Source organism: Adiantum capillus-veneris, chromosome 11, assembly GCF_014529385.1.
Source record: "Adiantum capillus-veneris isolate H3 chromosome 11, ASM1452938v2, whole genome shotgun sequence".
In the NCBI taxonomy this organism is placed as follows: Eukaryota; Viridiplantae; Streptophyta; class Polypodiopsida; order Polypodiales; family Pteridaceae; genus Adiantum; species Adiantum capillus-veneris.
In genome coordinates this window covers 53,263,074-53,290,820 of record NC_140941.1, presented here as the reverse complement: position 1 = coordinate 53,290,820, position 27,747 = coordinate 53,263,074, and the positions used below count along the sequence as shown (strand labels likewise).

At 44.1% G+C, this 27,747-nt stretch overlaps 1 protein-coding gene across 1 annotated transcript; it reads left to right on the top strand.

Annotated features, from left to right (window-relative positions):
- CLPR1 (CLP protease proteolytic subunit 1) lies at positions 1–26,909 on the top strand. Its single transcript, XM_086523093.1, has 9 exons — positions 1–272; positions 21,109–21,224; positions 21,296–21,499; positions 21,575–21,679; positions 25,733–25,795; positions 25,875–25,986; positions 26,090–26,151; positions 26,260–26,442; positions 26,586–26,909. The coding sequence occupies exons 1-9, from the start codon at positions 44–46 to the stop codon at positions 26,667–26,669; spliced, it is 1,158 nt and encodes a 385-aa protein (XP_086379219.1). The 5' UTR covers positions 1–43; the 3' UTR covers positions 26,670–26,909.
- Positions 26,910–27,747: the final 838 nt, after the last annotated feature.

Genomic DNA, 27,747 nt, shown 5'->3' with positions numbered 1-27,747 from the left:
ACGAGATCATTTTGAGAGAGAGAGAGGGCGAGAGAAGAGAGCTATGGCGGTGCCTGCTCAAGGTGCTCTCATTCCAGGCGAGGCGTGTCGCCTCCTTCCCAGAAGGTCTACTCTAGGGTTTCAGGTCTCCTCCTTCTGTGGTAATACACGCCTCTTCATATTCAACCATTCCTCCTCAAACCCGGAAACCCCTCTCCTCGGAATTGCCCGTGCATCGGCGTCCCATCCACACATCCCCAAACAGTTCAGAGAAGAGAATTTGAAAGATGGATGTACGTCTACTCTCTCCCTCTCTCTGTGTGTATGAAGCTCCCTTGTGCACACGCTCAACTGTGCCATAACAGTTTGTTAGTGTTAAGCTTTTTTCACAGTAGGATTTGTGGTAATATCCAATGTTCAACAATGCTTTGATGCTTGTGGGTTCCTCATGTACACTGGAGATGGTAGAACAAGTGCATGTTACGTGTTCTATTGTTTGGATATTTCCCTTATTAACTTCTGTCATGCTGATTCTGAATTGCAAATGCATGCTGGTGTATCAGGGTCTTGTCTTTTGTGTGCTTGTATTTTACGAGTCCACAATGTGTTTGTAATTTTGATATTTCTGTCACGTGGTGATTTAATGGATTGTACCTGGTGCAGTGCAAATGCTTGTTGAAGCCTACCATCTTCTGATGATCTGCTATCTAAAAAAACAAAGTAGAAAGCTTTATTTAAGGAGTTCCAGTGTTAAGCCAGCTTACAGACTTATTTCTTAAAACAACTAATTGACTAGCAAATTGCATTGAAGGACCACACATGGCTGATTGTTTGATTGATGAAAGAGAACATGCGTTTTTTATTTTTCTTCAGTGTCTGTATCTGGTGAACCTTCTTCTAAAATAGCATCCAAGATGTTGAAAGTAGAATGCTCGACTTAGCAGTAAGCCTTTGCTTGGCAGAGTGTGTCAAAGGACTGCACTTGGTGGATTAAATTGATTGATAGAGTATTTCAAATCAAAGTTGATTTCAAACTTGTCTGGAAAAAAATAGATGTTTGTAAACTTTGCGAACTTAAAACAGGTTTTCATACTTGGCTGAAATTATTGTTTTCTTCTCTGTTAATGATGGATCCTGAAAACAACTGTTCCCTTCCTTAATGGTCATTACCCATTTTATTAGTGAATGTTATGATGTTATTGGTCATTCTAGAGTTGAATGCTACATAGTGCTTCAAATTTCTTCTAAAATGCGAAAGCAATTAGGGTTATGTTTGATTCAATGCAAGGGTCCATACTCATCTGCGTTAATGTTTGATTGGTGTTTGAAAAAACTATGTTTGAAGTACAATGGTTGTCTGAGCGCTTTGAGGTAAAGTGTTAACTCCATTTTGCGATATCAACTGCTCATGGAGAAGTTGAATTTATGAGGAGAGTAGGTCACATTTTAGACGTCTTAGGTGAGATGGCAAGCAGGAGCAGGTTTTAATCTAGGCCAAGTCATGTTCAGTGGAGCTTTAGTTCAATCAAGCACATTCATAATCATATAGATTCCTATGATGGTTTTTAGAAATTGCATGTCATGGTTTTTTAAGTGAGCTTGTGTCTGTACTTTGCTGGACGCTTGAGCACATACTCTGTTGACAAATATTGCACCCAATCGGTTATAGTTGGACGGTACAAGACACTCTTAAGTTGATTGAATATCAAATTTCAACAACCCAATCACCTTTTTTGAGCACTATATGCCTTTTTCTTTTGTCAGCCTGCTTCTTTTGTCTTTCTTGCACTAATTTGATAGTAGCAAGCACCTGCTTCATCGCTGATTTTAGATCCAAAGCAAATTGATTTGCAGCAAATCTTCCCTTTGGTGCAAACAATAGGCGGCAAGTTGACTCACCCTAGTATTATCTCATTCGGAGCTTTACTAGTAGATGAATGTTTTTTGTTGTTGTAGGCAAACTCTAGCAATGGAAGATACCTTTCCCATTGTGCTTTTTTTTTGGGGGGGGTGTTTGATTTACTTCGAACGCTCTAGACCAAAGAGTGTGTGTGCGTTTTGGTGGAAAGGACAGTCACTTTTGTGAGTTTTACCCTTCCATCAGTCAGAAGGTTGCAGATTTCAGCTTAGGTCAGTGTCGCCATTCCCGTCGTCGTCACTCGAGTTGCATCAGTCCATGCATCATCATTGTACCCATTTGTGCAATCATAAGTAGACCACTCTCGTCGGCGAGAGTGGGGCCTTTGGAGGAGGGTTTTACAATGTCTCTGGTGTCGTATCTCTCTTCTCTCTATCTCTCAGTCTCATACACCTGCACGCACAGTGTCCACTCACTTTGTTCGTAATCACAACACTCTCCATTAAGAACGGAAGGCTCTCCCTTCCATAAGAACTAAAAGGAACCTTGAGCAAATATGGATCACTCATCTTGAGAAAGTACAACATTCATTCCACTGTACCTTACATTGGTATCAGAGCTTTGGGAGTGTTCTGTATCACTCAAGGAAAGAACCACAAGAATTTTATTTGCTTGTTGCGGTCGCACGAACCCAAGTTCGCTTGGGCGTGTCGATTCCTAATCGTGTTTTTGAAGAGTGACAGGAATCCCAGGAAAGAAGGGCTTGTCCAGACTCCCCTTGTGTCTCTTTTCACTCATTGAGAGCGGACCGTGCACTTAGCGGCCGGCCAATCGACGTGAGGTGGAAAAAAGCAACCTTGGTGTGAGCGCAAGGTCACCTAGGGGTGCGCCCGCCGAAAGGAGTAGAACTTGGGGGTGAAGAGAAGATCCTTCTCAAACACGATTTGCAAGCGAAAGAAAACCTCAAGAACCTCAAGACCCTCAAGAACCCAAGTTCCTCGTGGACTTAAGAACCAAAGATCATAGTGCATGGTCGTCACCCGAAGCGAAATGTTCGCATACAGGTGATGAGCATGAGAGAGGCGACGAAGAATTTTCCCCACCAAGAGATTTTTTCGACCCTCCCCCTTCGCCATCTACGCCACCAAGTGTACCAAATTCTATGGAAGCAATGGTCAAGTAGATGATGGACATGATGGCCAAACAAGAAGAGACTCGTATGAACATGATGGCCCAACAACAAGAAGCTAATCGAAACAACAAGAAGCAAATCGCCTTGCTTTAGAATGCGAGCGCGACGAACAAAAAGAAAGAAAAGAACAAAGAAAGGAGGAAGCGGCAGCACGAAGCGCGGCCTTGGAGGCTGAGCGTGCAGCTCAAAGAGTGGCCTTGGAGGCCGAGCGTGAAGCTCAAAGAGTGGCCTTGGAGATCGAGCGTGAGGCTCAACGAGAACTACGCACACAAGAATTGATTTGACAAGTACTTGCCTCGAAGTCCGAACCAGCCAAAGATCGTGGGAGTTCATCTAGTGGCGCAAGCCACGATGCGGAATACAACAACCCAGTCACAGAGAAGTTGACTTTCAGTAAGTATGATGGTAAGATGGATGCTACGGTTATTCATTCTTGGTTGCATCAATTTAATGCTTATTTTGCGACAACTAAGAAGACAAAAAATAGCAAGGTTTTGACGGCAGCTATGTACCTTGCCGGTGGTGCCATCAATTGGTACCACGCATGGCAAGAGGCACAACTAGTCGTACACCTAGAGGAAGCCGACGAACTCACGGCCCTGTCCTTCAGTTGGGTTGATTTCCAAGACAAGCTCAAGGCGCGGTTTATGCAACCTCAGTACCTCGCACGATTGAAGGACGATTGGCGCGCTCTCAAGCAAAATGGTATGCCGGTTATGTCTTTTTCTAATCGTGTTTTGCAGCTAGGTAACCAATTACGCAAGTCGGATGATGAACGCAAAGAGGCATTTCTTTATGGATTGGACGAGTATATTAAGTACGATGTCGAGGTGCTCGATCCAATCGATCTCAACAAGGCGGTAGCGATTGCTCTCGCACAGGAGATGAAGCACAACAAGGGAAATCCTAAGGAGAACAAGACTTCCACAAGTACCTCGCAGACTTCTTAGAACCCTCAGAACAGTAAGACTGGTAAGAATGGTAACTCTTCTAACCAATCTTCCAACAGTCTCTCAGAAAAGAATTCTTCCAATGAATCTAAGGGTAAGGCTAACACAATTGTTAAACCTAAGCTTACTCCGGATGAAAAGGTAGCACAAGGAATTGTAGGAGGATACATCACGTCGGAAGAGCAAAGCACTTATTCTAAGGAAGGTCGTTGTTTTCATTGTCACATTAAGGGTCACATAAAAAGAATATGTCTAAAGCTTGAATCGAATGAATCTAAAGAATCCACAGAACCCACTTCCTCTGTGCATGCAATTAATGATAACACAAGTGTGCCCCAAGTCTCTGATGACCCTCCCATTGATGATTCTCTCATTAAATCTTATGGTCATATGATGGGGCAGCGTTTTGTCATATTGTTTGACCCAGGTAGTATGCATGATGTGATCAGTCCTTCTCTTGTTGAGAGAGCCCGCCTAGAAGTTAGTCAGAGATCTCCTATCGAGGTCTCTGGCTTTGTTCCCGGTATGAACGTCCTCATCACGGAGGAGTGCCTTGATGTGTTGTTTGCAATTCAACAAGCTGCCTTCACTAGAAGATTTGTTGTTCCTCCTCTCTTAGGATGTGATATGATTTTGGGCATTCGATGGTTTCGTGATGTTAACCCTCTCATTGATTGGGAGGCTAACACTTTCACTCTCAATGCCAAAAGTGATTCTCCCATTGTTATTCATGGAGAGGACATTGTTCATTCTCCATCTCTCATTGCTAATATGCAGGACAAGATTGAGCGGATTCATGCGAAGGAGACTCTCTCAGTCTCTTTTTCTCCAAAACATGACACACAGGATTTGCATGATTGTGAGCAGCATGATGACTTGAATGACAATGATTTGCATGATGGTGATTTGATTGACAATGATCAGCATGATGATTTGTATGATAAAGACAAGCATGATGATTTCCATGATCAAGATGTGATTTCTCACAAGCATGATGAGTTGCATGAAGATGAGGTGATTGTTCACAAGGAAGATGTGTTAGTTGATGTTTTTGCTAGCGAAGCTAACCTCGTTGTAGATTCGATCAATCACGAAGAATCGATCTTGGCTTTCGAGTCGAGGTCCAAAGAACCCCCAACGGACGATTCGATCACTCAGGAAGAACCGATCTTGGCTCTCGAACCTAGGTCCAAAGAACCCTCACAGGAAGTATTATGTGTTTGCATGATTGATACACACGCATTGTTCGAATGTTTCATTCGTGATCGTTTCCTGTATTTTAGTCAGCGTCTTTATGTGATCCCTTTTCCTAGGCATGAGATATTGTACGTTGAGCACGTTTCACTCATGAATGAGCACGAATGTATGCGGATTTCTCATGAAAAGTTGAAAAGTATGCATTCAAGGAAGTCACATTCCTTGTCTCTTCCTTGGCATGACACATTTGTAGAACGAGCACATGAAAGTATGAGCACCAAGCATGGGCATTTCCATTGTGAATTGCCACAGTTGATTGCTCTAGATCAAAAGAGAAAGATTCGGTCTCATTGTTTGCATGTGTTTGATGAACGGGTTGTCACTCCATCTCTATGTTCATCTACATTGCATACACAGTCTTTAGCGAAGACGAGATTTTTTCCACTCACTTTACATGGATTGGGTATGTTCATGGTTTTGTGTTGGAAATGGCTTCATGAATTTTCAGCCATGGAAATTCTTGAAGAAGGAAGAAGCACGACTCTAGACGAAGTTGAAGCATCGAAGGAGCCACAAAAGGCTTTGTCGCTTTCGGCGCGGCCCAAAGAAGTAGGCATTGCAGACCTTTATAAAGTTCAAGTACTGCTCGACCCACACATCAGAGTGGGCCGGCGAAGAGTCCCTCCCAGGATTCCGGATGCTATTGGCGATCTCCCTCGACGCCATACAGTTTGGTACCAGTACCTCACTTTGAAAAGGAGGGGATGTCACATGACACATCCAACCCTATGTGTGCGTGGACAAGCTACAGCATGATCAGGGTTCAGTCAGTCCAGTCAGTCTAGATCAAAAGTGATCTGGCACTTTTGTGAGTCTATTCGTAGACTGTGCATGCCAAGTCACTTAGTGTAGATGCATATCCTCTGGTTGCACACAACATGATCATAAGCATTCCCATCAGAATCCATCAAAATCCTTCAGGGGATTTTTCCAGTGCATTTAGCCTATTTTTCCTATTTTTGACATTTTTCACTTATTAATTTAAGTGACTTTCCAACAAAAGTAGGTAGGGCAATTTGGGTAAGAAAATATATAAGCAAACCAAAGTTAGCACTAAATGGTAGAAGAGGCAGCAAGAGCTGCACGCTCAACAGGCACCTTCTCAGCAAGAACCCTCAAGACCCAATCAGCCCTAGCGTTTTGCTCATTGCCAGCCCCCATCTTGCCTTGGCGTTTTCAGCAATTCTGGACCGCAGTTTCTCCCTTGCATCTAGCGTTTCCATCACCATCAGAGGCTGCCAATCACCAGTGTTTTCAGCCCTAACGACAGCATATAAATTAGCGTTTTGAGCAGCAGGTAAACCCTGCGTTTTCAGCCCTAAATTTCTGCAGACATCAGCGTTTTCCATCAGGCACAGCAGCGTTTTTCAGCAACATAAAAACAGCCTCGAAATCAGCGTTTCAACTCGCAGCAGATTTCAGCCTTGGGCGTTTTTGGACAGCAGTCAGAAGGTTGCAGATTTCAGCCCTTAGGTCAGTGTCGCCATTCCCGTCGTCGTCACTGACATAACCTTGAGTTGCATCAATACATGCATCATCATTGTACCCATTTGTGCAATGATAAGTTGACCTCTCGCCGACGAGAGTGGGGCCTTTGGAGGAGGGTTTTATGTCTCTGGTGTCGTATCTCTCTTCTCTCTATCTCTCAGTCTCATACACTTGCACGCAGTGACCACTCACTTTGTTCGCAATCACAACACTCTCCATTAAGCACGGAAGGCTGTCCCTTCCATAAGAACTAAAAGGAACCTTGAGCAAATATGGATCACTCATCTTGAGAAAGTACAACATTCATTCCTCTGCACCTTACACTTGATCACTTTCTGCTTGGCGGGCCACGGAACCAACACCCATGTGTTGTTCTTCTTGATGGAATCAAGCTCTTTCTGCATGCCTAATTGTAACAAACTTGGACACTCCAAGTCAAGATTCTACCGCGACACAACAGAGATGCACTTCAAAATAGTTCACAACTCACAGTTAATTCGACACAGCCCGACGAAGTTCTGTGCCTGGAGATATTGGCCCCAAAGACTAGCGCCCCTTTCGGTATTTCTTTTTGTATTAATCTGCAACTCAAAGTACAAGGAGTGGGAGGGGTCTCACTCTCAGACTCTACGTCCAAATGCTCTGCAGAGTGGAGGCCCTACCCACTTATTTATTCATTACAAGGGATGCCAAAAGCAAAGCCCCAAAAGCTGCCATATTTTTAAAAATAGGTTTCAAAATAAAGCAAAGCTCAAAAGCTGGCCTTGCGTAGGATTTCTTGCTAAAAAGCAACCTCCGTACAGTTCTACAATTCACGAAGATCTGTATGCTCAGCCTTCAGCCTGCTTTTCCGCGAGTCCTGCCGCAAATCACGGAAATCCGTACGCTGTTGCCACGTCAGCAGGTTAGGGCATTTTTCGGGCATGTTTTTAGGGAGCGGGATGTGTGTGTGTATCTGGTGTCACATGTCCATGCCACGCCACGTCACCAATTTGTGACATACCCCCCTCTTGAAAGCATTCTAACCACCCTCGATTACGCCTGCAAAACAGACAGAGGCCATAAACTGTCTTAGCAGACACTGACTGTTACTAGGAACACACATCTAGCACATGTACCAATCGACACTCACATCAGAGGACATCACTTGACATCACATGACAAATCACATTCAAAATTCATTCGGATCTCAGACCATGATTAATCGGCAACGTATTTAGCAATTGCATCTAGATCCACTCGGGACCTCATAGATACCCGATTAACCAATCCATATTGCAATCACGTCTATCAAATCTTTCAAACCGAAATGTTGCAGTCATTTCGTATATCAGTTCGGGCACTTAGACAAGTCAAAAACAAACCAGTATCATATTATCGGGAATTCCAGTTCATAAAGTCATACATCATAATACTGTCAGCTCACAGTATCTGAAACTCAAAAGAGACATCAGTGACTTTAGTATCAAAATGGGGGCAATCTGTTGACAAAGGAGTGGAGCGACTCCCCTCTTGCGCATACCCACTGCACCAAATTCCGTCGAACTGAGTTCGGGGTTCATTTTGTCCTCCACTTTGGGTTGCTCATCAGGCTCCCCATCATTGGGCACATCGCCTTCAAAAGTCTTCAGGAGACTCACATGAAAAGCATTGTGAATCCTCCAAGTATCGAGCAGCTTCAGTCGAAAGGAGACATCATTTATCTTTTTGGAAATTTGGAAAGGTCCATAGTATCTCATGCTAAGCTTTGGAAAAACCCGCTCCTTTCCTTTTTTCTTTCTGAGGCGTGCCTTCTGAAAACGTAAGAGCACCCAATCGTTCTCCTTTAATTTCAAATCGCGAAGATGGCAATCTGCCTTTTTCTGTCTTTCATGAGATTTCTCCTTTCGGACCAAGTCCAAGTCTCTCGTGAACTGGTCGGCTTCAAAAGAAAATCTTATCTTTCGTGCTAAGGAAGGGTGGAACCTTGGTAGCAAATTCAATAATCTCAAATGGGACCTTGCCCATCAAAGAGTTGATCGTGTCATTGGGGTAAACCGCTCAATCTGTTCTTTAAACGAGATCTTCTTAAATGAAGAAGCGGGTAGAAAAGAGCTCTAAAATCTCTCGCAATATGCGTCCAAGGTATTTCTCTTGGTCATCCGGAGATGGTTCCAAGTAGTTCGTATGTAGCGTTCGTACTCCCAAGTCAACCAAGAAGAAAAAGCCTTTTAATCTTCAGCCATATAACTGGCGCTTTCTTGTTCAATAGAAGAGTGGACCACCATGTTCAAGCATTTCTCTTGAAGTAAGTGGTAGCCCTCCGAATCTTGGGGTGCTCCAGAGAAAGCTATATCAAACTGCTGAATGAAGGCCAAAGCCCTCGAAGCATCTCGGAATCCAGAAAAAGTGTCAAATTTAATTGACTGTCCACCTTCTTTAAATTCTCGAACTTTCTTGCTTTTATCCTCTAGAAAGTCATACTAGTTGGCTTTATAGAAATTCTTCTTCTTTGCATAAAATCTATGATCATCAGAGTCCGAACTATCCGAAGACGAGTCCTCTGTGGAATTGTCAGAAACTGGGCGAAACTTAGGCTTCTTTGCCTTTTTCTTGCCCTTTCCGAGGCTTTTCTTTTTGCTTCGCTTTTTCCCTTTCCTGTCTTCTTCGCTGGAGTTAGAAGAGCTAGAAGAACTGTAAGAAGAAGAAGAAGAAGAAGAAGAAGAAGAAGAACTGGATACTCCTTTAAATCTGACACGCTTCTTTTGTTTTCTTACCGAGGCAAAAGCAGATTGACGACCCAAATAACCCGGGAAGTGAGTTCCTTTCTTTTGCTTTTTGTCGTGCTTTTTGGCTTTGTTACTTGCGTCTAAAAGCTGGGTAATCCGTGTATCAACCACCTCTTCCAATTCTTGCTCTATAAACATCCTCGGAGTAGGAGGTTTCTTGAGCGCCGGGTTGAGGGGTGGTTCTGTGGCTTTTCGCCACTGAGAGTGCACTTCGTCGAAGGATGTCTGTGTCAAAAATTTTGCAAATTTGGGATCCTTCGCAAGATTTATCATCATCTTTGTCGCGTCGTCAACCAATCGTCGACGCTCCATCTCTTTAATCTTTGCCTGAGTAGGCCGAGGCGGGCCATACTCCTCGTGAGAATCTTCTTCGTGATCTCTTCCTGCATTCCCAGATGCAGAGGAAGTCGACTGATCTCTGTTTGAATCCATAAGTGTCGCGAGAAAAAGGATCGGATTTCTCGGTAGAAGAGAAATCGGCCGCGCTCTGATACCATTGTAACAAACTTGGACATTTCATGTCAAGATTCTACCGCGACACGAGAGATTCACTTCAAAAGAGTTCATAGTTCACAATTGATTCGACACGGCCGAGCGGAGTTCCGTGCCTAGAGATATTGGCCCCAAAGATTGGCGCCCCTTTCGGTATTTCTTCTTGTATTATTCTGCAACTCAAAAGTACAAGGAGTGGGAGGGGTCTCACTCTCAGACTTTGCGTCCAGATGCTCTGCAGAGTGGGAGCCCTATCCACTTATTTATTCATTACAAGGAATGCCAAAAGCAGAGCCCCAAAAGCTGCCATATTTTTAAAAATAGGTTTCAAAATAAAGCAAAACCCAAAAGCTTCTAAAAATTTGGCCTTGCGTAGGATTTCTTGCAAAAAAGCAACCTCCGTACAGTTGCGCAATTCACGGAGATCCGTACGCTCAGCCTTTAGCCTGCTTTTCCGTGAATTCTGCCGCAAATCACAGAAATCCGTACGTTGCTTCCACGTCAGCAAGTCAACGCATTTTTCGGGCCTGTTTTTTGGGAGCGGGATGTGTGTGTGTCTCTGTTGTCACATGTGCAGGCCATGCCATGTCACTAATTTGTGACACTAACTTCCACTTTGGTTGTGAAAGTGCATCCTCAACTGTAAGAGGAACTCTGTCCTTGATCACTGTAGACATCAATGCATAGTTCACCTGAAGTAAAGGTTCATCCACCTCAACTAGTCGAAGTCGCTGAGAGCGTCGTGAAGGTCTCGTTGAAGACAACATCATGGCTGAGAACAATTATCCATAGTTACCCGGAACGGGGAACGGGAACGGGAACGGGAGAGTCCGGAACAGGACGGGAACGGGGAGGAGGAGGGGGGGCCGGAATGGGAATGGGGCCGGAACGGTCCACTAAAGTAAGGCTTGAATTACCTCCATTCAGCTTAGTCCCAAATAAGCTCCTAAACAACCCCAAAACTGCCCCCAAATCTGGCCCCTAACCTGCTCTCAAACTGCACCAAATACGTTCCCCAAACAGCCCCAAATCTGCCCCCAAAAGCCCACTTTTTTGCCCCCAAATGCCTACTTTTGTCTGTTCTGCCCCGCATTTCGCGTTCTGCCTCATGCTCCGCCTCGTTCCCCCCATTCCGAAACGCTGTTCCGGTTACACCCCGTTCCGGAACGACGTTCCGTTCCCATCTCCGTTTGGGGAACGGGACTCATGCGGAACGCCGTTTCGGAACGTTTGGGTTGTGTTCCCCCGTTCCCTGTTACACTGGAACAATCTCCTTCTTCTCTGGATCATAAAGTCGATATCCCAATGAAAGAGAGTTTTAGCGGACAAAAAACATTTTTCGGGTCTTGGAATCAAACTTCCCCCTCTGCTCCTTTGGTACATGGACACAAGCATCGCTCCCAAAAAATCCGAAAATGGGAGACGTCGGGCTTCTTACCAAAGTAGGCTTCAAATGGTGTCATCTTTGGAACTGAAGAGGTTGGAGATCAGTTTATGGTGTGGACAACTGCCGCAACTGCCTCAGCCCATAAGGGCTTAGGTAAATCTCGGTGCTCAAGCATGGTCCGTGCTATCTCTACCACTGTCCTATTCTTCCGCTCCACAACTCCATTCTTTGCTTCGAGAACGGGAGGCAGCAAACATATTCGAGTGGATCAGCAGACCAAAATTACGGGCCACCTCATACGGAATATCAACTAATGGAGATGTAACGTCAGCAGCAGGTTGATGATTGCGCAAAGCAGATGCTCCAGATTGCGAAGGATCCACAGTATGCCCAATTTTTGACCCGACAACCGATTGACGAAGTGTATATGCATTGGCAGAAAGCCCTTGATACACTAATAAAATCAGCCCTCAAGAAACCTCTTGCCCCAAGGATGTTTACTAAAGAAGAACTTGATGAAATTGTCGAAAGACGAGTCAACTAACTTTTGGGGACGAAAAAACCATCAAAGAAACGCAACAAGGGGACTGACTATCCCGGTTATTTGGGCCGTCAATCTTCTTTTGCAAGTGCAAGAAAACAGAAGAAGCATGTACGCTTCGAAGGAATGTCCAATTCGTCCTTCTTCTGACAGTTTGGATAGCTCTTCCTCTTTTGATTCGAGTGATGAGGACAGAAAGGGCAAGAAATGAAGAAAGAACCAAAGATTTGTCAAGAACAAGAAGGCAAAAAGGAGCAAACCATACAACAGATCTCGACATGTTTCTGACAGTTCTGATGAGGATTCATCCTCCTTTGAGAGTTCAAACTCCGATGACGACATGTTCTATTCAAAGAAGAAGACCTTTTACAGAGCCAACCAATATGATTTTCTCGAAGAGTCAAGACAAGGGCAAAAAGACCAAGGAATTTAAGGAGGGTGGATAGGCAGTAAAGTTTGAATCCCCATAAGGTGCAGCGGAAGTGAATGTTGAACTTAGCTCAAGATGAGTGCTCCAAACTGTGCTCAAGGTTCCTTTTACTTATGGAAGGGAGAGCCTTCCGTTCCTTTAGTGAGAGAGTGCAATTGGACACAAACAAAGTGGTGAACACTGTGAATGAAGGTGCATGAGACTGAGAGATAGAGAGAGAAGAATACGACACCATAATGTTGTCAAACCCTCCTCCGAAGGCCCCACTCTCTATGGCGAGAGCGGTCTACTATTGATTGCATAAATCTCTGCAATGCTTTGAAATTGCCGACGATGTCGACGACGAGACGGCTGAAATCTGAATTTTGACTTTGTGTCGGTGACGATGTCGATGGCGACGATGCAACGACGACGCGCTGAAAATGCAGATGCTGAAATCTGCGTTTTCCGGGCTGAATCTGCAAACTGCTCGGGATTTGACCGTGCGGCGAGGATCTGCGGTGGGAAGGTAAGATCTGCGAGGTTTGGGACTTCTATTGCGGTATCTGATTGCTGAAAACTGAAAACGCTGAGTCTTGTCGCGAAGGAATTGCAAATGGCCGAGGTTGATCTGCAAACCAAAAACGCTAGGGCTGAATTTGGGCTTTGATGCAAAAACGCTAGATGTTGTGCTGTCCAGCAAATACAAAACGCTAGGCTTCTTGATCTGTCTGCTGTCGCCAGGCTACTACAATGCAAAAACGCTGGGCTTGGTTCTTGATGGAAAAATGCTAGGTCTGCTGTGTTGCAAAACGCTAGGGTTTACTTGGGGGGGATCTTGCTGAGAAGTTCTCTAGAGTGCCTGCTGTACTTGGTGTCTGTACTCTCCTTCCTCTTCTGCCAGATTGCACTAGCGCTAGGATTTCTTTTTTACTTTCTTAGTTCAATTGCCCTACCTAGTTCCCAACAAAAGTCACTTAAAAATAATAAGTGAAAAATGGCTAAAATAGGGAAAATAGGTTCTGTGCATTGGAAAATACTCCTGATGGATTCTGATGGTAATGCTGATGATCATGCTCTGTGCAACGAGAGGATATGCATCTAAATCAAGTGCGTGAACATACACGGTCTGCGAACAGACTCACAAAAGTGCCAGATCACTTCCTATTCTAGATCGACTGAACTGAATTGAACCCTTGTCATGAAGTAGCTTGTCCACGTACACATACGGTTAGATGTGCACGTGACAATCCCTTTTAGGGTTTCCATATGCTCCCAAGGCTTTAGCCTTTATTCATCAATTTGACATAGCATTCTCTGGAGGGCGCTACTCGGAGCACTTCAAAATCTGGAGGGCAACATCATTCTTGAAAGGAAATACACGAATGTGGTGGTCCACTCTTCTCTTAAGGAAAGAGGCCTCAACTAAATGGTTAAAGTTCAAACGGCTCTTTATTTCCTCTTGGCTGACTTAGGTGTATGAACGAGATGTATTACCTCTTGGAGTCATCTTCAGATGACCAAGGCTGACACTTTGGATGTTGTGAGAGATTTTGGGATGCTTTTCTACCAGCCTCTCCTTTTAAGGTCACCTTTAAACAACTAATCGAGTGGTTTTGCTGTGGACTTCCCAAAGAGATTCGAGATTACTGCCTTGAGCAGAAGGCTGAGTCCATACAACAATTGATGGGACACGAAGCAAGGATTTGCTATGCATTCGGGTAACCTGACTTACCCCAAAATGCACGACCCCGATTGATCGAGGAATAGAGATTAGACTACCTTAAGGAGGGGAAGTGTTTTGACTGCGGAGAACAAGGGCCACAGTTACCCGGAACGCGGAACGGGATCCTCGCGGAACAAGGGAACGGGGAGCGGTCTGGAATGGGAATGACGCAGAACGGGAGACGTAAAAACACCCAAATAATGCAATTTTAAGCTCTGTTTGATTGAATAGTAGTAGTATCAGAGTCCTTTGACTAACACTCACAAAACACTTGATTTGAAGACCATTCAGCCTTACGAGTGTAGGGGGGGGGGGGGGGGGGGGGGGGGGGGGGGGGGGGGGGGGGGGGGGGGGGGGGGGGGGGGGGGGGGGGAGCTTGAAAGTTGAGAGAGGAGGGAGAGAGCTTGAGAGAAACGGGGCGAGCTTTTAGCCTTGTAGAGTCTAGACTTGAAAGCTTGAAAGAGGCTAGAGCTTGAGAGTTTGAGACGTGAGAGGGTAGAGCTTGAGCTTTGGCCCTTGAAAGCTTGTGTGCATTGTGAAGGTAAGGGGTGGGGGAAGGGACATTTAATAAGGGGAAGGGTCACAAGATAAATCACCCAAATCTGAAAATCTGCCCATTCCTAGCCGCTCCGAGCTGTTCCAGTATCAAATGCCTTTGCGGAACGTTTGGCCGTTCCGGGCCATGTACCCCCCCGGAACGCCCTTTCGCCGTTCCTTGCCTATGGGTGGCGTTCCTCGATAACTATGACAAGGACACATCCCTGCAAGGTGCCCCAAAAAGGCACAACGAGGAAAATCAGAAGATAGGCTAGAGAGCTCCTGAGCAGCTGAAGAATATGACAAAAAAGGAAAGATGAAAGCAGGACTGGGTACTCGATTGTATGGGGACCAACCCGAATCAGATGGGCGAAAGCATAGAACTTTACCGCGCATGGGGCAAAGTACGGGATCAAGAAGCCCTCATCTTCTTTGATGGAGGAGCTAAGGCCAACTTCATTTCACCTGAACTGGCGGCTCGACTTGAAATTACGCCCGACAGAATGGGGCCACATGCAGAGGCAGTTCTACCCGGACAAGATGCTGCCATTACACTTGTCATTGGCAAACTTCGTTTGCATTGTTAGGGGTATTTAGGGCACAAGGACTTTAACATCATGCCTTTGGAAGGATGTGACGTCCTCCTAGGAACCCCTTGGTACCACAAGAAGAATACCGTGGTTGATTATCGGGCTAAGAAAGCGACTTTGTTGAATGAGAAGGGCCAAAAAATTGTGCTTGATGTAAAATTGAAGGGCGAGTCCGTCCCTATTGTATCAGCTTCAACCATTTCCAAATTAATGAACTCGATCTACTTGCAAGAATTGAATGATGAACAACGATCCAATATGTCTGAATTGGATAACGAACAATAATAATTTCTGCACACATAGGCTGATTGCTTCTTTGAAGGCCTACCAAGCGAGTTACCTTCACCTCGTCCTGAGGACCATACAATTGATTTGATTCCTGGAGGTAGACCACCGAACCGGCCACCGTATCAAGTTAGCCGAGCCCAGAATGAAGAAATAATAAACCAAGTAAAAGAACTTTTAGAAAAAGGTCTCATCCAACCTAGCACATCACCTTACTGTTCTCCAGTTTTGCTAGTACTAAGAAAGACGGATCTTGGAGAATATGCATTGATTATAGAGCTCTTAATAAAATCACCATGAAGAACCAATTCCCTATCCCAAGGGTCGATCATATTCTCGATAGACTTCAGGGATTCTCTTGCTTCAGGAGAATTGATTTGAAAAGTGGATATCATTAAATCCAAATTGCTCCGAGGAATGTCTACAAGACAGCTTTTTGGACAACTTTTCGTTTATATGAATATTTGGTGATGCCTTTTGGACTTACAAATGCTCCAGCAACATTTATTCGAATGATGGATAGGATTTGCCGAGAGCATCGATCGTTTGTGGGCACTTTCTTTGACGACATTATAGTTTTATCCAAGAATGAAGCAGAGCACAAACATCATCTGCTACAGATCTTTTAGGCATTGCAGAAGCATAGATTGGTTATTGATGCCAAAAAGAGTGAGCTCTACTTGCCGGAGATACATTTCTTAGGGCACATCGTCTCAGGAGGAGGAGTGCAGATGGACTCAGTCAAAATTGAGACTATCCGCGATTGGCCTGACTTAAAGAATGTTCACGAGGTTCGAAGCTTTTTGGGCTTGTGCTCTTATTATCTTCGGTTCATTTGGAAGTTTGCAGAGATAGGTTCACCTTTGCATTTACTGACTCAAAAAGGAGTTCCTTTCATGTGGGGACCGACAGAGGTGACCGCTTTTTAGACGCCCAAAGAGAATGACTACCGGACCAGTGTTGGCTTGCCAGACTTGCAAAAGCCATTCGAAGTTTATTGTGATGCTTGTGGTCATAGTTTGGGAGCAGATTTGATGCAAGAAGGCCATGTCATTGCTTACGAAAGCAGGATGTTTTCACGGCCAGAGTTGGTAGCACTATTTACAATGATCCATTCTCTTACACAATGGCGACACTATTTACTCGGAGCTGATTTTACAGTCTTTACGGATCATCGGAGTTTACTTGTCATAGAAGCAACTTTGGGAAAAGGAGATGCGATGGGCTAACATATTGTCACAATTTCACTGCCAGATTGTCCATGTTGAGGGACAGGAGAATTTAGTGGAAGATGCATTGTCTCGGAAGCCCTTGGCTCTGGCTATTTCCGTGATTCACCATCGAAGCTTCGAGGATATGGTTGATTAGTACACCACAGATCCTGACTTTGTTGACATTTTTACCCGGATACAGAATGGGGAGACATTTTTAGGCTATTCTATACGGGATGGCTATTTGATGCGGAAAACGATGTTGTGTATTACACAGCCTCTGAGGGAAAAGGTTTTGACAAAGTGCCATTGTCCACCTTTTACGGGTCACCGCGGCATAGATATCACCTTGAAGGGTGTGGAGCGTTACTTCTATTGGCCAAGGCTAAAAAAGGATGTGAATGACTTTGTTCGTAGTTGTTTAGTATGCCAAAAGGTCAAGTTTGACAGGCATAAGGCACAAGGACTTCTACAGCCTTTACCCATTCCCACCCGCCTCTGGGAAAGCATTGTTATGGATTTCATCTTTGATCTCCCCAAGACTCAAAGTGGGCACGATGGCATTTGGATAGTCATTGACAGATTTAGCAAGCAAGCTCACTTTATTCCAGTGAAGAAAACGGTCAAGCCAGATTATTTAGCAAGACTGTTCATTGGTCAAATTTTCCAATTACATGGCATGCTTGAGACGATAGTGTCGGACAGAGATCCCCGATTTACGAGTTTGTTTTGGAGGGCAATTTCGGAGAACATTGGCACACAGTTGCAGTTCTCATCATCATTCCATCCGCAGACAGATGGGCAGTTTGAGATAGCTAGTTCAGTGGTTTTGGATTTATTGAAAAATATTTGCCTTTGGTGGAATTTGCCTACAATAACACGGTCACTCTTCGACGGAGAAGACGCCATTTGAAGTAATCGGAGGTGCTAAGAATGACCCTCCATTTCTAAGCACGAAGGACAAGATTTTTGAAGCAGATCAGTACACGAGGGATTTGGACACTGCTTTTGCCAAGGTTCGCGAGGCTCTAGAGAAGTCTCAAGCATAGCACAAGAAGACAGCAGAGGACATAGACGTGACTTGAAGCTGAAGGAAGATGATTGGATGTTCTTACGTTTTGAGAAGGCACGCCTAAGTAAAAGAAAAGGAAAGGAGTGGCTTTTTCTGAAGCTTAGCATGAGGTATTATGGCCCTTTCGAGATCCAAGAAAAGATAAAATGATGTATCCTTCAGACTCAAGTTGCCAGACACTTGGAAGATTCACAATGCTTCTCATGTGAGTCTCTTGAAACCCTTTAAGGGTGAGGTGCCAGTTGACAAGGGGCATGATGAGCAACCTGAAGTGGAAGAGAGCGAGGGGATACTCGTTCCAGAACAGATACTGGCCCATTAAGTAAGAAAAGTGAAAGGTAAAGTGATTTGGCGGTTCTTAGTGAAATTCAAGAACTATCCGGCATTGGATGCGAAGTGGATGGAGGAGGACCTAGCAGATACTCCAGATTTTGGAACTTTACCTTGAGGCTTTTGGCTTAGCTGCGACGATCCCGAAAGATCCCGTAGATTAGCAGGGTTGAATCTGGTGCAAACGGGACTGCACAAGAGGGGAGTCACTCCGCTCCTTTGTCACAGATTACCTGCATGGAATAAAGTCACTGATTTCCCTTTGGATTTCAGGGATATTGCTATGCTGACAGTATTCTGTTGTAGGACTTTACGAATAAGGAAATTGAATGGGAATTCCTGAACTTGAATCTGATTGATGTGTACTCTCTCATGTGATTTTGTTTGAGTGCAAGATTGAAAGACGAAATGATTGCAGCATTTCGGTCTCGTGAATCTATAGACATGATCGCAATAAGAATTAGCTAATCCGACATCAGTGAGGAGGTGCTGGATGGATCTAGATGTGATTGCTAAATACGTTGCCAAGAATCATGGTCTTAGATTTGGAATCAATTTATATGTGATTGATATGACGTGAATGTAAACTGATTGAGTCGTCTTTGTGCAAGTGCTAGATTTGTGTTGTCTAGTGCGTCGGTACTTAGAGTCAGTGTCTAGTGAACTGGTTTATGGCCTCTGTCTAGTGTAATCGAGGGCGATTACAACTCTTTCAAGAGGGGGGTATGTCACAAACTGATGACGTTGCATGGCCATAAGTTGTCCCAACTTATAGGGCACCTGTCGACGGGCCCTAGGGACACTAGACTTTAAAAAAAAAGACTGGCTGGCGGTCTGCTATACGAAAATCTGCGAATTGCGTTGAAGTGCTGACGTGGTGGCTGTACGGATTTCTGCAAAACGCATGCAAAACGCGTTGGCTATGCTGACGTGACAGGCCGTACGGAATTTCGTAGAAAGCGCTGGTTGATTAAGCGCTAGCTTTTGGAGCCAATTGCTTTTGAGTTTGGTTGCTTTTCATGTAGCCTTTGCCATGGCCAAGGGCCTTCAAATAAGTCCCCTGGGCTCCTTTTGGCTCGTAAGTGCTGATGAGCCATTGACCAGAGGAGACCCACGGGCAACTGTACTTTGCTTAAGCATTAATACAATAAGAAGTATCGAAAGGGGCGCCAGTTTTTGAGGCCAATCTCTCTGGGCATGGAACTACGCCGGGCCGTGTCGACTCAATTGATGTGAATGAAGTGTGAAGTATTTTAAAGTGATTCTCTCTCGTGTGTCGCACCAGATTCTCAACTTGGGATGTCCAAGTCGGTTACAATCGGACAGGACTCTAACATAACTTGAATAGAGAGAGAGAGAAGAGAGGAGTCCACACAGGACGACGAAGTTCTGTCCCCAGATGCACTAGCCCAAAGACTCGCGTCCCTTTTGGTATTTCTTTATTATTGCTTCACAAACGTACAACTCCCCGAGGGTCTAGTTCTTTGAGAGACTTTGCGTCTATATGCTCTCCAAAAACTGGCCCTTGGGGCACTTAAACAGTACAAGGGATGCCCAAAAGCAGATTCCCAAAAGCGCTCATCCAAAGGCACTTGACCGTAAAAGCATCTTCTCCCAAAAATCGTGTGCCAAAACTACTAGAATTTGCCAGTGCAATTTGTGGAAATTCGTACAATAGTTCCACGTTAGCATGTCAGTGCAAAGTGCGGAAATTTATAGTTCAGCCTTTACGCAATGTCTTTTTAGGGTTAGGCCGTGCTCTTCAAGTTGGATCGGGTTCGGTTTTATTTAAAAACCGTAACTAATCTGTTAGGCCCCTTGGCCATACTTTATAAGTCCTTTTGGCTTAAAGTTTTTATACTCTAATCCCTTGTCCTCTCGGCGAGTCCTTCGAGTTGGGCATGCCATGTCACAAACTTGTGAGATTCCCCCCTCTTGAGAGAATTGTAATCGCCCTCGATTACGCCTGCAAAACAACCAAAGGAGAGAAACTCTCTTCAGTACACATTGACTTTGTGTACCCATGCACTAGACTCCACAAATCCAACATAAAAGACATCAATTACTGATCAGATCAAATTTTTGTTGGTCTCAGATACAAATCATGATCATTGTAACATATTTAGCAATCACATCCAGACCGTGCTGATCGTTTCATGGATGCCTTGATCTACTAAATCCCGTTACTATTAGATTCATATCCTTTCTTTTCATATCGTAAGCAAACCATGCCCATGACCATCCCCACAAGATAGAGATTTCACAGAGCATGCATTTCAGAAATCACACACTCAGTTCACATTGAGCACCGTGTTTCAATCATAGAATCTAGCCATCTCATCTAGTTCAGAAGTAGATCTCTGTGTAGTCATCTCATCCTTCCAGAACTTTGATGCACTAACATCAGTATTCAATCATCTCATCGAGATAGAAATCATGATGCTTGAGAATCATATTCATTGAACATTCTCTTAGCCATCATTTCCAGATCTTGCTGATCTCTAATAGATGTCTACCGAGGTGTATTCAATAGTCGGCACTACTAGGGTGTCCATGGTAGCTTCTTCATTGACTTGGTCTTCCTACATATGTCCACCATGAGCTGCAGAGAGGGTGTTAAAAGTTATGCATCTCAAGTGAATGCCCATTGTGATCCTGTTTATTTATTTTGTCATTTTAGGTATTTTGAACTATTTTGGCATGAGGGAATTCAAATGAGGGGTAAATGAGGACCCTAGTCCCGTTGTGATAATCATCTAATTCATTCCTGAGTGTGTTGTTTCAATGAATGTGTGTGTGTGCGCTCTCTCTCTATGCTTCCGCATCGTCTACTTTGACAGAAGGATCACAGCTCGGCACCTATTGACAGATGCCCAAGAGGACGTGGTTTGAATTGTAGGGATCGTTCTCTTTATCATATCAAACAAATATTCAATCATCAGCACAGAGTTTGTTCTCACATTACTACCTCATTCATAAAATAGACTTCAAGAATGCAACTGAACTTGTCGTTTCTTCTGATGCTGATAATTGCAGTGATGGAAAACTACAAAAATGTGCCGAGCAGTTTATATGGTTTGTCTTCATCTCAAATGGACATGTTTATGACAGAGGACAACCCAATCAAGCGTTCAGCTGAAAGAGTCACTGAGGTAGGTTGGTGGGACTCATGTCTTTTTGCCTTTGCTCAACCCATTTCTCAAGCAAACTGTTTTGGGTGCAGAAAAGCATTGCATCTGCAAAACATTACTTGGAGGGCACTGGTATGTGGAACCTCACAACCTTGCAAAGTGGACCTTCTCGCCTAAGCATGAGTGTGAGCATGTATCGAGGAGGAGGTGGAGGTGGATATGGCCGCCCCAAGACATCTCCTCCTGATCTGCCTTCTCTACTACTGGATGCTAGAATTTGCTATCTTGGGATGCCGGTATAGTTAATTGTCTGCTTACGTTCTGTTCATAAATTTCTTATGCCACTCCTAATTTTGCTTATATGGCTGCAGATAGTTCCAGCGGTCACTGAACTTATTGTTGCTGAGCTTTTATGGTTGGATTACGACAATCCTAGCAAGCCAATATATTTCTATATTAATTCTTCAGGAACCCAGGTAGGCATTTACTTATTGGTATTTTAAAGACTTGAGTGATAATGTTTGTGTATGACCGAGCCATAGCAGTTTCTTTGAGTATCTTTTTGTAGTATGGTTGCTGTGATTTGGTGAGAAAACAACAAGCCCTGTTTGGTTTTATCACATGTTTGTGTTCCTTCTGTGCTGCCTGTAACTTTACATAGGGGTTTTTAAGTATATGAGGCCCCACGACTCCACCGCAGACAGATTGAGGAGATCTAGACTCGAGCGTGTCAAGCTACTGAGGAGAGACGAGCCCAAATGATGGCTTGCCCAACTGCATTCATCCGAGCAGCCCTTGCTCACGATCCTCCCATGTATCACATTTTACACCCTCCTATTGGCACAGGATGATGCATGGTTGGACTACCTGAGCATATAGACATGCACATACCCCTAGTACTAGAGCTCCATATCCCATCACAAACCAAGGTTTTATCCGCATCCTTATTTTGTACCAGTTTGGATTGTTTTGTCTTTTGCGATAGATGGAGGACATACGCACACGGATGAGGGGGCCCTCTTGACATCGACGCAGATTGCGACAGAGGATCCATACCATACTGGCACGACATAGGAGCCGTCCCGACAAAGTGTCTACCTTGGAGGACATTGAATCTCTATAGCCTTTTGGATACTGATGTATATGTATATGATGCCTCGACTGTCAGAGAGCTCCATTGTATCAGCTCACCCTTTGTATCAGCTTTCACCCCACCCCTACCCACTATTTTCTTTTCAGTTCTTTGTACTTTTTGTACCCAGATCTGGTACTAGATTCACCACATGTAACCTTTTGGTCTCATAGGTCATTTTGGCCTTTTGAAGGCGTTATTATTACATTTCATTTCATTTCATTTCTCTCTCTCTCTCTCTCTCTCTCTCTCTCTCTCTCTCTCTCTCTCTCTCTCTCTCTCTCTAGCTCGACATGCGAGGCCCCCAGATAGAGTATTGACCATGGAGGATATTGATAAGTTTCGACAGTGACCGATTGGTCTCATAGGTCATTTGCTTTTTGAAGACGTTTAATATAGCATTTCATTTCATTTCATTTTCTTTGTGTGTGTGTGAGACACACACACACACACACACACACACACACACACACACACACACACACACACACACACTCTTACATAAACATATATAAAATAATCCCAAGTTTGCTAGATTGGTTCTCTTGGGATTGTTCCTACAACTTCAAAAATTCTCCTCCATCTTTTTCAACAACAGGGGCTGATTTCTATGACTTGAGACAATTCCTCAGAATGCCTAAGGTGCCGATTTTGAGGGCAAGTATATGACCGGAATACAAAGCAGGCCCGAAGGTGACATGTGAAAACTAGCCACACGGCAAAAATTGAAAAATGGATGAATTGAAAAGGAGGCCAAGGGAAAAAACCTCCTTAAGAGAGTAAAACTGCCTTGGCCATCTAAGGAAGAGAGAGGATGACAACTGCGTCTGAAAGATGGGCACTCCCCATCAAAATTGTTCTGTGTGATTGTACAGATGCCACCAACTACCAAGATTGGAAGGTGCTTACGAAGGTAGTATTGGAGATCTATGACCTTATCTTGTGGTAATCATTGTGAGGCTTTTCTATATTCTAGACATGTGGGGGGGTTTGTCCCGTTGATCACTTTTTGGCTATTTTTGCCAATTTTTCCACTTATACCCATAAGTATGGGTTGTGGGGTACCTTGATGTGGGTCGGGCAAGATTTCTTTAGACCGACCACTGAGCAGCCTGAGGAGCTCTCACAGCAGAGCTCAGATCTCACGAGTCACCCGCACCAGAGGCACGTTGATTGATCGAACGACTGAGCTAGAAAGATCTAGATGCCCACAACTGTGATGAGATTCACGGTATCGATGGAGGATGCAACTGAGGATCCAGACCATTCTAGCCCGACATGCGAGATGACCAGCCAGAGTACTAACCATGGACGATATTGATGAGATCTACTAGCGACCGATGATAGATATCCTATGACTTGATGGCCACACATTATCTATTCATCTCCGCTGAGATTGTATCACCCATTGTTTCAGCTATTACTCATACCCTACACAGTTCCAATTAGCTGCTTAGCTCATTTCCAGCAGTTTAGGATGTTACAATATCTTTTTCAGTACCTTGTTTTTATTAGTACCATTGAGTCTTTTGTTTCAGTACTCGGACACTGTATCAGGTTCACCACTTTGTAATTTTTTGGTCTCATAGGTCACTTAGACCTTTTGAAGAAGTTAATATATCATTTCATTTCATTTTCATCATCCCCCCCCCCCCCCCCCCCCCCCCCCCCCCCCCCCCCCCCGGGCACGCGTGCGTGCCCTTGTCACCACACCTTTGGCTGCACTTTGACAGCTGCATCATGTCACATCAATGTGCTGCTATATCACCACATGCCTTGCAAATGCAATGTAAGCATTGCCACCACTTCAGCATCCAATGACATAATTGTGGCCCATGTATCTATGAATAAGTGTAGAGGGATCTTAGTATCAATACTTAGCCCATTTTTTGTAAATGAATTTTGTAGCTATTTTTTAATTACCATTTTGCTGATGAATATTCATTTTGACTATGCATATGTAAAGGATCATCAATAAAATTTATGTATTTTTGAATTAGTCCAAAAGGTTCAAAGTATCATGATGTGATACTAAGGCGACCCAAAAATGGCGGCAATCCAAATAGGTATATCACATCTACGATAACACACTAAAGCAAGCTATCTGCCAAAGTGGCAGCGGTAGATGCACTGGCAGAAAACAGTGGTGATGCACACGTTCTCAAACATTTAGACAGCCATAACCCCACAAGCATTGACGGTGCCTTCCATGGGTAACCAACCACTCCCTCGTCTCGAACCAAGCCTCGCGACTAGGAAGGTGAGATCTTTTGCACAAAGAAGTGGAGCGAATGGTCGTTGATGAATGGCACACACAACAGAGGGAGACGAGATCACAAGATCTCAGGTAGCCAAAACACTTAAGGGAGTGAGATCACAGTGGAAGAGAGAGAGTGGCCTCAAAAGGGGTGATCCTGGCAGCTCAGATTGATGCAATGAATCATACGGGGCAGCCCATATGTATATATATAGTCTGCAAACAGCGGGCTGACCGGTAGACAGTTCTTTTTCCTTTTTCCCTTTTTGGTTTAGAGCCAGCAACTTTTTATTCCTCAGGGTAGATCGTACTAGAACGGGGTAAGCGGTCAATTTCTTGCCCATACTTTATTAATCACTGCACCACTACAACACTGAGATGCCTTCTATGCCCTTTCTGATGGCTTGATATACAAAGCAAATGGTCTCACTGCGTGTTTGAAACTATGGGCTATACACTGCAAATTCTGGTCTCACAAGCTGATCATATTAGAGAGCCTCATTATTTATTGTCCCTCTTCTGAATCTCTCTGCAATCCATGGCTCACAAATGTAGAGCCCACACTGGTGTAGCATACCTTAGTCCTGGTATGGCATTATTATCAAATAGCCGCCCTTTGGCTGGGGCTCTTGGAAGTGTACTTGATGCCATTGTGGCTCAAACAATGATTGTGGTATGGCCTTTTTTCAATATAGCTTACCTTTTGACGTTTTGAAGAGCTGGTTTGAAGAGCTGGCCATTTGGACAAGAAAGCAACCCCAACCCTTGAGGTTCACGATTGAGGACTTTGCTGCCTGCATAGCCAAATGTATCCATCGCATTCTTAAATTTGAGGTCTGGAAGCTTAGAACCTTTGTTTTTGGGTGTAAATCCCCCTCCACAAAATTCTCCAATGCTAGTCCGTATTTCATGTGAGGCAACGATTTAAATCATTAGCATACATTATGTGTGTCTTTGGTGTGGCTCATGTGAGTCGATAAAAATTGGTGTATCATTTTAAGTAACTCATGTGGCACGTCATTGATTTTTTTCTGATGTATTGATAAAGACAGATTTTTATTGTTTCTGATAAATTAGCCTTTTCTAATAGCACCCACTGCTAATCATTTTGATATCAAATCAGCCAGTGCTTGCTTTCAGAATGACAAACGGGAGAGTATTGGATTTGAAACGGAAGCTTATGCTATTGCAGATACTATTGCGGTATTGGCATCCTTATAAGCTGATTCTAATCTTTTTTAGCACAATTATATTCGTGTAACCTTGGAATTTTTGAATCCAGTATGTGAAGTCTAAAGTGTACACTATAAATTGTGGTATGGCCTTTGGACAAGCGGCCATGCTGCTCTCTGTGGGTGAAAAGGGCTTTCGTGCAGTTCAGCCCAATTGTGTCAGTAAGTTTTTGGTGGTGCTTTTAAAATCTCTGCAGTTACCAGAGTTGAGGTTTTCTCTCTCTCAGTCACTCATTACACTCTGCTGCTCTGCAATTTTTGGCAGCAAAGCTATACTCTCCCAAAGTAAACCAGTCAAGTGGAGCTGCAACTGAAATGTGGATTAAGGTTTGCATATAAGTTAAATTTTTTGTTTTTGCCTTTTGACATACTCTGATTTTTGAACCTTAATGTTCCATGGATTAGCGACCGACTTTCCCCTTTTTTCTGCCTCAGGCAAAGGAATTGGATGCAAATACCAACTATTATGTCGAATTGCTTGCTAAAGGCACTGGCAAATCTCAGGATGAGATTCGCAAGGATATTCAAAGGCCCAAGTATTTCAGGGCACAGGAAGCTATCGATTATGGTCTAGCGGATAAAATTATAGAGAGCCGTGGTGTGGCCATGGAGAAAAGGGTAAGACCTCGTCTTTATGTGCTGGTTACCATAGGCGAGCTCTCTTACATTAATTGTTTGTCCTGTGGTTACAGACTGTGATAAGCGAATGTTTTTGTTTGTCCTGTGGTTATGGACTGTGATAAGCGAATGCTTTTGTGCAGAATTATGATGATATGCTTGCTCAGGCAAAGGCTACGAGAACCAGAGCCGGTCCTCAAGCTGCGGCAGCGGCTGGCTCAAGATAGGTCCTTAATGTTGTCTGTAGATTCACTGGATATGGGGCACAATGGCCTGTCAGCAAAGGTGAGTTGCGGGAGGTGATACCTTGTAGGGGGTCATCAATATGTCCCTCTTGTATATTGGTGAACATACATTAGTGTAATCAAGCTCTTGTATATTCTTGGATTCACATTTATAGAGAGATTCTATGTAGCTTGGAAGTGTTATTTGAGAACGGTGAGGTGAGGTAACACCTCTTCGTCGTCTGCTAATCTCGTTGCTAAGTTTATAAGACGTGTGCTACATAACTTCTTATGTCACCCTTATCCTTTTTGGCCTGCGTGAGGCCTTAGTGATGCCTCTCCTTTTTGCTAATGAAATAGGGGAGGTTATTGTTAAAAAAATGCATAAATGTAAAGCGTAGATGAGGATGAGGATGCAAAACGTGGGGCAGCTGAGCGTAAGAGGTGGGGGCAACATATTTGGTTATAGGGAGGCAAGGACTCACGAGCACCAAGTCTCTCTCTCTCTCTCTCTCTCTCTCTCACACACACACACACACACACACACACACACACACACACACACACACACAGAGTCTTGCGAGCTCTTAAAAAAGAAAACCATTCTTGTATTCACAATTGCACACACCCAAGCGAATGCGGCTTGTGAGCCTCGAATCCTCAACCTTGGGGCTACATCAGAAAGGTCTCACCAATTGAACTACTCTTATCGGGTAACTTGCAATCGTGTACACATTTAATTTCGAGCAACTTCCACCACTGAGTAGGTCCTATTGTTTTTCTTATTTGACCACTCCTTTGGGAGCTTCAGGCACTTGTGCATGTGATCACCAAAGTTTGGCTTGACTTAGCCGCTGGCTACTAAAGTGCTTTTAGAATTAGGTGGAAAAGACGAGCATAGGCTGCAAGTGAGCGTTGAAAAGGTGGAGTTGAAATAGTTTGGAAGAACAAGAACAAGGCAGACACTATCGTGCAGACGGCGGCATTGCTTGCTATGAGAGAGAGAGAGAGAGCTCTTGACTGCTTTAAACGACAGAGGTTTACTAGGAAGCCTAAAAGAAAGCTTAAAAGATGTGTACAC